At 37.3% G+C, this 11,337-nt stretch overlaps 1 protein-coding gene across 1 annotated transcript in view; it reads right to left on the reverse strand.

The window, feature by feature from the left end:
• The window catches only part of znhit6 (zinc finger HIT-type containing 6), a 27,265-nt gene extending 16,824 nt beyond the window's left edge, over positions 1 to 10,441 (reverse strand). The window contains exons 1-5 of the mRNA XM_024279441.2: positions 10,192 to 10,441; positions 9,671 to 9,736; positions 7,801 to 7,907; positions 7,137 to 7,222; positions 3,833 to 3,936 (exon numbers count right to left, since the gene is read on the reverse strand). Coding sequence (XP_024135209.1) covers positions 3,833 to 3,936; positions 7,137 to 7,222; positions 7,801 to 7,907; positions 9,671 to 9,736; positions 10,192 to 10,274 — 446 coding nt within the window. The 5' untranslated portion in view covers positions 10,275 to 10,441. The remainder of the gene's footprint in view (positions 1 to 3,832; positions 3,937 to 7,136; positions 7,223 to 7,800; positions 7,908 to 9,670; positions 9,737 to 10,191) is intronic.
• Between the last annotated feature and the right edge of the window lie 896 nt (positions 10,442 to 11,337).

Genomic DNA, 11,337 nt, shown 5'->3' on the forward strand with positions numbered 1-11,337 from the left:
ATGAGGAACGATCACGGGTGAGTAATATTTTAATGATCCTGCTACAGCACTGTCTTTTTCTTTTTTTTGCTCACTTGGATCACCTTAGGGCAGGGTGTTTGCATCTACTCTCTCAGCAGGAACGATCCAAATCTAGATGACCAATCCTTACTGCCCCACGCATCACTCCACATTCTGGGTTAATAAAATCTACTCCAAACGCTTGACAAATCACATAGTAGCTACCGGACATTAAAAAGATTTAAATGGAAGTAGTGAGGACACTAGGAAAAGAGTTGAGAAAAGGCCATAATTGGAAGAACAAGAAAATGACTGGGTTCTTTGTGAACAGCATTAGAGTCAATCATTTCTTTCAGCTCCATTACCTGATGAATACAAAGAAAAGATGTGGAAAGAACCTAAGGATAAGGGATTTTATATATATAGTTTCCTTGTTTATCGTTGAGGAAACATTCCATAAATAACCAGCGATTGGTCAAAACCCCAAAGTAGAATTACAGATATTTAAGGCAGCAAAACTTCTCATAACACACTTAAAGGCTTTTCTCAATCGGACACTTTTCTCTAAGAGAGTATTCAGCCTGGACACATTTAGTTTGCCTAAAGTAAATCAGAGTTTGTTTCCCGCAATAATCCGGAACAAAGTTTCAGTCTGAATAGCAAGCGAACCCTGGTCCAGGACCAGGAACCGCCCTTTGACCCATTTTTCGAGGTTGTCTTGGTTTGTTTCCAATCGGATTGAGCTTCGGTTTGCTCAGAGAGTTCTCAGTATGAATACAACGAAATATAAAATTTGAAGTGAACTATGAGAGGATTGCAAAGCGAAGGACTTTCATGATTTTTGCCTCTAGTAACTTTGCCCCGCCCTCGTATTTACTGGCCAACGAGTGAAGAAAACTTCAGTCATGTGGTTTTGTTTACAAGCTTTGGTCCGGAACAGGAAAGTTCGCTTGATGGCAGTCTGAATACAGATCAAACACAGGGTTTAGGACTCGATTTGGAACAAATTAAGTGGACTCTGTCCAGACCAAAGGATTTTTCCAGTCTGAACACACCCAAAGCTGAACTTTTATTTTTTGGGGGAAAAATAGGTCCACTATCATAGAATTAATCTAATTGTGTTACAGATTTATGAAACTGCCGAGCCGCACATACATCGTCTCTGCGCAGAAAACACAACACGGAAAAGATTGATTGACAAGATCAGTAGCCAATCAGGAAGCAGAAGACAAAAAAAAGCATGAAAAGTTGCACTGAAAAAAAATGTCAAATGGCAAGACCACAAAGTTGAACCACGATAAAGCGAGAGAATGCTGTAATTAAGAAGTTTAGATTTTGCCCTATTTTTTTACCCTCCATAAGGGGGTCAGTTGTTAGCCTTATCCATTTGTTTTCTTTATCTGTGTTTTTTTATTTGTGGCTTTAAACTGAATTTTTAGACAGTTTTTTTAAGATTAAAAATTCCTTCTCCAATATGTGGACCATTATGCCAAGATTGTATTTTTGGAATGTATTGTTGGATTTAATTTTTTTTCCACGGTACATTTTAATATGGGTTTTATGAAGATTCTTAATAATAAATCTAACTGGCAATTAAAACTCCTTTACTCTGCTACACAAAGGCATAGGCTGATTTAACATTTGGTTGTAAAACTTCACACGCGTAAAAAATATACTTTTTCTACAACTAACTAACATTTTTTTTTTTACTCCAAAGCCCGTTGTTCTTCAACACCTGTCAATAATTGGGAATCAAATTAGTTTCCTGCTAACCCAGAAAGTTGAGGTTAATTGAGGCCAGTCCCCAATATATGGAATAAAATCATATGAGCAAAAAACCACAGCAGCTCATGTAACAAATTTTCTCAAATTATTACTGAAATATGCTCAGTCATTATCCAGGATAACTGCTTCTGCAACGTGTCGCCCAGTCTTCTCAAGCCGAGGAAAATGCCCTGTCACGCCAGAACGAGGATGAAGAGAACATAATTCCACCCCAACATAAGTGCTGCCAATATTCTGCCAAACGCCACCAATTACGCTCATACCCTCCCGGGCTGGACCCGGTTAGAGGCAGCCTCTTAACTTTTAGTGATTTCTTTTTTACGAATGCCTTTTTAAAGTTAGTAACTGGTAAGGGAAAAGCAATATAAAGCATGTAAATTATTATTATTATTTGTGATGCCAACAATAAACACAAGAGAGAAATATGCGCGCATGAAAGCTCGCCGGTCAGCCGTCTGCCAGTAATGATCCTTCTTTGGCAGAACAGATGCAAAGCTTGAATAGGTTAGTAACCAGCTAAAGTCACACCAGTTCCCACATCTGCTTTCTATATTATGTACTTGTAGAGTTTAAAGCCCATTCTCCCCCCCAACTATTCCTAGCTTGTTTGTTAGTCAGACAAAAAGAAACATAAATCTAAACATGAAGACTTCATTTCACTACATTTTTAACTTTGTGCAACAATCCGAATTTAGTTACATTTGGGAAGGAAAAACATGGCGACTCCTCCTAAAACACCTGAACATCAGACTGAGGATGGAAAACTGGGTGGTAACAGCAGCTGGTGCGACTGACTGACAAAGCTTTGTTTTAGCGGCAACTCCTGATTGTCTCTGGGAATTTCAGACTTGTAAAATGTTAATATGAAGTTCAAAAGCCTTCCCCTCCTTCTGTTCCTCCACTGTGGGGCTAGAGTGGTTCAGACACTGGAAAACAGGAGGTTTCTCTGAGATACAGAAAAGCCACCAACAGTGTTATGACTGTCAGTGGAACCAAGTCAAATGTGGTAAAATGTAAGAAAAATGACCAAAAATATTTTAGTTTTCCAAAAGTAACTTTTGGTAGAAACAAATATGTAACATGTTAGTTTTCTTATATATCCCAGCGACAAAATACCTTTCATGTAATGTTAACCTCCACAACCAGAAAAAAGTATCTCTTCATGTGATGAAGTTAGTAAAAGTAACTGCATCACTAACTTTCAAAAGAGTGAAAGTGTTTAATTTAAAACTTTTATTTGGATTCTTTTGATCCAAAAACACAACTTTGTGAGATATAATAGCATGTGGTAGCAAAAAAACAAAAAAAAGATGAATTAGTTCTATGGTTTTACATATGAAGAGGCTTAAAAAAGGGAAAAGGAGTGTTGGAGGAATTCTACAAGAGTGCCATCCTGTGGTAAAACAGCAGACCAAGCTGAGTGCAGTATTCACCAAAATGAAGTGTTTATGTTGACTATCGATCCCAGAACACATTAAAAACAAGAATATTTGCAGGATTAGATCATTGGAGGAGCAGGTCTATGTACTAAATGATTGATTCAATTTTAGTTTGATCCTTTACCTTTCTTTTAATGTTGGTTTTTATAATACAATAACTTTAGAGAAGACATGTTTCCCAGTATTAACTAATTATGACTTTTATTTTCTTAAGTTAATTAAATAAAAGTATATAGTGTTTAGGTTTGTTGCAATAAAACTTTATTTAAATAGGACTGGCAGTTTAAGGAAGCAAAAAATTAAAAGATGTATTTTCTCAATCCTCTTTTTTGATTTGATATCAATTGGTTCATGAGCGAGTAGACAAATAATTACCTGAATCTATGATTATAGGGTACAAATATTTGATATTAAGTCCTGAACCAGATATTGATAATTCATGTGAAGAAAATGATAAGTTCGCTTCCTCCCACTTCCTTTCAAGAAATCTACTTTCTGGATGTGATTGATTGCTTGAAATAAACCATTTCATTCATTTTCAGGAATTTGTTTCATTTTAACTTTCTAGAACTGCTAGAAAGTCATTGCTACAGTTGGAGCTTTCTTACCTCGGATTGAAGATGGTGGAGTTTTCTCTTCTCTTAGTGAAGGTGAGTGGAAGAAACCTGAGAGTGATGTTCATCTTTCTGGCTTGAGCAGCCAGTAACTTTATCTGAAAAAACAGAAAGAGAGATTTGGTCAAACTCTTAAAGCAATCAGTAAATAACTAGAAACCAAGACAACATGAGTTTTTTCTTTTTACATAATGAAAAAAAAAACATCTGAAGAAGTGGATTTGACTGCGATATGAAATGAAGATATACTATTAAGTGTTTTACACTCTACCTTTGAGGCAAAACACGTGTAAACCTCTAGATTGGTATAAACTGTTCGAACAAATAGCATAAAGCGTCACAGTTAACTGCAGTAGGGCTGCCACAAGTAGTTGATTAGTCATGACAATGTCGACTATTAAAATAGTCGATGACTAATTTAATAGTCGATTAGTCCTTTTATTTTTTAACCTCAAAACTACAGTGTGCGCTTTCTAATGCCGTGTCTGCCGTTGCCTTTGATACACATGGGCAGTAGTGGTAATCCGGGTCAGTAGTGATGTCACAGAGGGTTATAAGAAGACTCGGGTACCATGACGACACATCAACGGAGCTTGGAAGTGGAAAAGATTAAAAAAAAAATTTAAGAAATAAGTGTCCAAAGCAATATCTAAGGCAGAAATTGGGTTCCATGGCAACACTACAGCAATGCATGAGCACCTGAAGAGGAAGCATGTTGTGACTGAGTATGATGACACTGAAGAGGGGTCATCGTAAGCTGCAAGATTCATTAAAGAGTTAATAAACGATTGCCCTAACTGTCTTTATTTTTTGTTACCATATAGCTCAAACAGTTCAGTTTAAGGCTAATGATGGTCAAGATGTGTGTTTTACATCCAGTTAACGTGTGATCCGATTAGTCGACTAATTGAAAAGATAATCGATGATAAGTTGACTATTAACAATCATTTTTGCTGCCCCATATTGCAGTACATGTATATGCAGCCCAAAAAAAAACAACTTAAACTTATAGTGTGATCAAATTCAGGCACAAAGAATCAGTTTCAGAAGTCAGCAATGAGCAAATCAGGTTTTTAGGAAGCATTATGGAACATAAAACTATGCTTTTATGTAGCAGTGTAACAGAACAAAAACTCACAGTTCGGATTAGTAAAAATAAAGCAAATGTGCCATTATCCGTTGCCCCTAAAAGAAATGTATGAGTTCTGTTGCGCAGCTTGGAAAGAAGAGGCATGTCTGCTGCACACCGCCTGCTGCACACAAGGGGGACTGCATGCCTTTTGGTCAGTTTTGTTTTTTTTTTTTTTTTTTTGCTGTGTAGCCCCGTGATGAACTGGTGACTGATGACAGCGGCCTTATAAAAGTGGACGATAATCAGATCCTTACCCAGGATCCGCTGTATATTTTGCAGCAGTGTCACAGGCAGATTTAGAGCATAATGCAGAACTTCTTCTAAAATAGGCAAACCCTAAGAGCTTCTGAAGTAAAACAAACACTTCACAGCAGCAGACTTCAAACAAAGCAAAAGGTCTGATTGAAACGGGATGTGAGGAAGAGTTCACGACCCACGGTGGATTTGCTGAGACCACAGACCGGCTGATAACTCAGCCGGCTGGAAAAGTCGACGTGGGTTTTTTATCTGCTCCAAGAGGCAATGCATAAAACATCAAACATCTGGGCTACATCAATAAATCTGGTTGTGTAAGTTTCATTAACAATTAAACCAGAGGTGGATTCAATGTCTCCTAACTGCCCTCCTTTTATTCGAAAGGACAAAACTTTCCTTCTTTGGCCGTTTCATAACTTCATACTGGCAAATGAGAGGCGGTTTAGGAGATTTATTAAAGGTTGGAAGTGTTCTGGGCTAATAACGAATTATTGCACTTGCAGAGTCCTGGAGGAAAGAATTCCCAATCCTCATGTCCCCGGCATTTATTTTGCCCCTCGTTACAGACTCGTTAAGTTTGGATTGATTTTTGAACATTGCAGAAGTAATGTTAACCCCACCACAACACATACACATCAAAAAGACATCCCTGCATGCCATTGCAGTTGGAGTGTTGGAAAACAGCAGGGCCCTCCTTTAGAAAATTAGATAATTTGACATCATAAAAAATAAGTAATTCTGAAGAAATAGCATTTAAATCACCGCATTTAGGTCTGCAATTCCAAAGCTCAGAGTCAAAACATTTTGAAAAGTTATTGTCTGATAGTTATGCATTATCAAAGTTTTATAGCTTCCAGTTTTTTTCATTTAAAAGCAGTTAGTTTGTATTACAGAGGTGGCCTTCTTGACTGAATGCATCTTTTTTAACTCACTAAATCCCAGTTGGGGTCATGGGGTTGCTGGAGCCTATGCAAGCCACTGTTGGGTGGAAGTGGGTGTACACTCTGGAAGGCCTACCTGAGAGCGAATTCTCATGATGGTTGGCGACAGTTGGGAGAGGGGTGGAGCCTCTGTGGGCAACAACCGCTCTTCATAAAGACTCACTCCAAGTCAAGTTGTGTTGATGTTTTAATCATGTTCTTGTAGTGTTTTTTTAATGGAGGATATATATAAATTACTGTATTTTCCGGAGTATAAGTCGCAGTTTTTTTTAGCTAGGGGTGCAACTTATTTGTGGTTTTTTGCAGACATAAATAGGCTCAAATATTTGTTTTTTCCCAGTAAACACTGGTTGTCCTTTTGCCGTTGATTCCTCTAACAACCACTAGAGGGCGTTGCATCTGAATATAAGTATTTGCTATTGACATTGGAAGAAGTGCAGTTCAAAACAAACATGGAAGAGAATCTGATTGCTTTCCTCTTAAACTTTGATATTTTTCTCATAGAAATCAAAAGATTTGTATTTTTGTATTTTTTATTTTATTTTAGCTACGCATTGCTTGGCAGATTTGCTCTGAAACATCAGACTTTTCTACTAAAAGTGCAGCTTATACTCCAGAGCGACTTATTTATGGTTTTCTTCTTCTTGATTAGACCTTTTTTGCTCTTGCATCTTATACTCCGATGCAACTTATACTCCGGAAAATACGGTAAATTAAAATTGAAAGAGAGTTTCTGAGTATTTTTTTTCTTCAAATCATAGTAAATCAGGGGCACACGGCAAAAATGCTTGTTGAAAAAGTTTTTATGTATTAACTACTTTGCAGAAACTGTGATACAAAAATTATTTCAGATTTTGCCTAAAAACGGCAAAGATATACCTTATAATAGACTCTAGAAGGGTACCTAACCATGTTACAACAAACAGCTGTCATTCCATGACTCCACCACATCTAGAAGTTTCAGACTTACTTTAAAAGTTGTCCGAGGAGCTCTCACCAGACCGTCTCTGCTGGCACCATCAGAAAATCTCCCAGTGTCCTCCAGAAATCTGTAATCTACAGAACAAGAGCAAAATTAAAACATGACAATCAACACTTTATTTCACAGTAATACAACTTGAAGCCTCTAAGTTTTGAATGCAAGTTTTGGAAGTTTGTACATGTTGGGAATTACATCTTAAAATAAAATTTTTAGACTCCTTGAAGCAAAAACTTCATCAACTCTACTAATTGGTCCTTTAGATCATTCAATACTTTGCATGGAGTCCAAATATATCCTAATATAAATGTATGTTCAAAAAGACAAACATAGGTTTTAGAAAAAAAAATCTAGATTTCTCAATCCACAAATGAAAAATGTAATTCTTGACATGACATGTAAAACAGAGACGTTTCAAGGAGCATCATTTTTTAGATTTGGATATCAAAATTTAAGACTTTTTAAGGTATTATTTGTCAAATTCATCAGTTCAATTCTTTTAAAACTTTTTAAGACCCCACAAGAAACCTGTCAAATACTTGCTACAGTCCAAAAAAAGAATAATCATTACAACATTTCTACAAAGAAGAAGTGAGAACGTTTGAAGATCCTTTTCAAATGCAAAAATGAGAACGTTTATTGAGGAGATTCTCACCACTGAGAAGAGTCATTTCATCAAAGTGGGACAAAGCCACAAATGCCGTTTTGTTTCTGACTCCGCTACATCCCGAGTCCTCTTTGTGCTTCTTCACACACAGCAAGCTGGAAAAAATGCACATATCAGTCAATGCTTTCAAAACTGAAATGAAAATGGTTCTTTTTTCCAGCTCATTTCACTTCGTTCAAAGTGCGTGCAGCAGAAAAGTAAAAAAAAATCTGCAGAATTCAAAAACCAAACAACTGTGAGGATTTAATCCCAGCACAAACACGCATGTTCAGACATTTGCTGAGAGACAAGCATCTAGCCTGTGCCAGACTAGGACTGCATCCTGACAAAATATGCAGAAGGCCTGACGAACGATGCCCAGAACAACAGATGACAATGAAAGAATTTCAGGGTTATTCAACAACTGTTGAAAAAAAAAGGTGAAATGAAAATTTCTGGTATGACCTTGAAGACCATCCTGAGTTCTTTCAGGTTGCATAACACTGCATATGCCCTCCAAATGATTTGTGGATTAAATAGAAAAAGAACAGTGGCACGTTGCTACCGGCTACGAGTCAAAATAAACTCCAGGCAGTACAAACAAATACAAAACTATGAGTTACATAATTCCAATCCTCACAAAAAAAGCTTTCACCTTCCTGCTTTAAAGACATCTTCATTCCATTCTGAAATGATATAACGTCTACAAAATCCACAAATTAAACTCAGATTTGTTGAAAATTTATGACCTGTTACAAAATAAAATTGTGCTATAGCTTAATCTAATTTATTTTTGTAAGTATACTTACAAAAATAAATTAGATTAAGCTAGATCAAGCTGGTCTAAGTTTTAGAGGGTATTTGTGTTAAATAAATAAAAACTCCCAAGCTAAAACTATTACAAAGGTCTTTATATCATTTGTTTGATTTCTTTATTACATTTATGAATGCAAAAGCTCAACACAGTCAGCAATTGTCCAAAGCAAGAGCCAAAACTGACACCTTTTTCTTCTTCTTAGCCTTTTGGTTGACCCACCATCAACCAACACTGCCTGAACCGTAACCAATGGTCATTTTTAATTAAGTGTCTCAACTAAATAAAAATAAAAACTAGATAGTTAGCTGTGCTTTCATCACTGCACAAAGATATTCTGAAATTGAGACTACAAACAAGAAGTAAAAAAATGAAACTAAAGAACAAAACTCCACATGTGGAATTTATGAGCACATTATTGTCTTACTAATTATTATTCCTGAGGACATTTACTATAGATCTTAATTCTAAAAAAATAAACAAGTTAAGTGTATGGCTTTTACAAGACCCAGTGAATAATGACACCAACAAGGGGCCACAACCCAGGGTTTTTCAGTTGCTGCCTCCAAGTTGGGATAAATGCAGGGGGTTGTGTCAGGAAGGGCATTCCATGTAAAACCAGACAAACCAAATATGTCAACCAAAAACAGGATTGATTATCTATCAACCCCAAAAAATAATTTTCATTTATAAATATGTGACACAGAGTTACATTAAAGGTGGGAAAACAATTAGGGGTGTGGTCAAAAGGCAAAGAATAAGTAAAGCCCAGTGGGACTCCTATATTTGTAACCAGGCATGTATGTGTAGTTCTATTTCTGTATTTGGCATTTTGGCAGTTCAACATTGGAGTACTAGTGAAATGACTTAATGAAATAATCAGCAACCAAGTGGTTAATTGGGTAACTAAACTTTCTCTGGTGACATTTTTATTTTTAATGTGCGTCAAACTGGAAGTCATGGAGTTGTTTTAATTGAGAAGGGGTGTTTTTGCTGCTTCACATAAAAAAAATCTATCACACTACTATAACCTTGATCAAGTATTTTTTGCTGCAGATTACTTACCTGCAAGAATGTGTGAGGCAGGCAGGACACCTGTACTTCGCTTTCCCTGATCCACAAACTCCACAACTGCAAAGCAGAAACAATATTTCAAATGTTGCTATATTTTTAACAATTAAAGTTTATAGTAAAAAAAAAATGCACAAATGTTTCTCCATTAGTGTAAAACTTTGTGAGCAAAACAGTTCATATGGTCAAATGTTAAATCATTTTGGAATTTGTATTTTCATCATGATATAAATGTAAAACTTTTATTTACTAAATCTAATTCCATTTCCGTTTAAAAAGTCGGTATGAGAGCAAAGAGAAGGGGGCTGGTGAGGTTTAAGTTTTGAAATAATTAAGCTAAAAACACGTAATTTTACGTTTTAAACAAGAAATGTAAAAAGTATTCGACTAAACATAAATTAAATACAATAAAATGAGTAATATATATATATATTAAATGCTTTCAAACACCTAAAAACAGCATACAAACGCATCCACTAAATATCTGCACGCGACTTTTTATTCAGAGCACTTACTCAGACAGGGATATTTTGCTTTGTATGGTTTTCTGCTCTTCTTCCAGAGAACTGCGCTCGACTTGACTTTCTAAATAAGACATTTGTGGCGTCTCTCAACAAAAACTCGCGTACATCACATGCAAAACTGGCGTCACGTTGGAGAAGCGAATGGCGGCTTCAAAACAAACTTTCTTCCGCCTGCTGCAGCAGCACGTGGGCACAAGTTCCGGTTTGGAATGTGCTCATTGGCGCCTCCGGATGTTTGTGAAACTGAACTACAAGGTTCCGCACCGCTCAATGGAATCGAGGCTTAGTTTATCCTCACTCATAGACATCGAATATATTGGATTTTCCTTAAAATATGTTTCGTTTTAAGGCGAAGTTGACTGGGTGTGTCACAATATGATATTTAACACAGCACCTTACTTAAAATAGGGATGTAAAGTTTCATTTTAACAACAAATTGATTTAGATTATAATTTGTGGAAATAGTCAAGTGTAAATTAAGTATGTGTACAAACAAACAATCAATAGGAATTAATGGCAGACCCTTTCACATTTTAGTTTAATAAAGTTCAGCCCACTGTTGTTTTTTCGACATGAAAATGGCCCTGGTTGGCCCTGTCTGTTGGGGGTGCTGTCCGTGGGGAGAGGGGGTCCCATTAGGCATGGGACCGGGAGATCTTATGATACAATCGGTGGGGGCCGCGGCTGGTCCCATTGACTGTAAATCATTCTTATATACAGTCAATGACTGGTCCGGCCGCCTCGGTCCCATTAGGGCCCGACCAGCGCATCCACGGGATAGGTTCTTGGGTTCGGGGGCTGGGATCTGTCCTCTGTGAGCAATCAGGAGATGCCCTGTTAAGGCCTTCTCAAAAGTTTTAACTGCACCCTTTAGTACACACACCTCTAACACCACAAATAAACACTATAACAAACAAACACGCATGCATCACACAAGAAAGGTGGGACCTTCGACCCTCTGTCCCCTACCCCATCCCTGGCGGGGGGAGGGGGGGTCTTTCAGCCTGGTGGTCTTGTCTCTTGGGTGCCGGTCTCCTGGGTCTGGCGGCCTCCTCTCCACGCCGGGAGTGGGATCCCCGAGATTTAAGATCTAGAGCAGGGGATCAATCTACATCGGAGCCTGGGGGTGTCCAGGTC

This window comes from Oryzias melastigma, linkage group LG4, assembly GCF_002922805.2.
Source record: "Oryzias melastigma strain HK-1 linkage group LG4, ASM292280v2, whole genome shotgun sequence".
NCBI classification, from domain to species: Eukaryota; Metazoa; Chordata; class Actinopteri; order Beloniformes; family Adrianichthyidae; genus Oryzias; species Oryzias melastigma.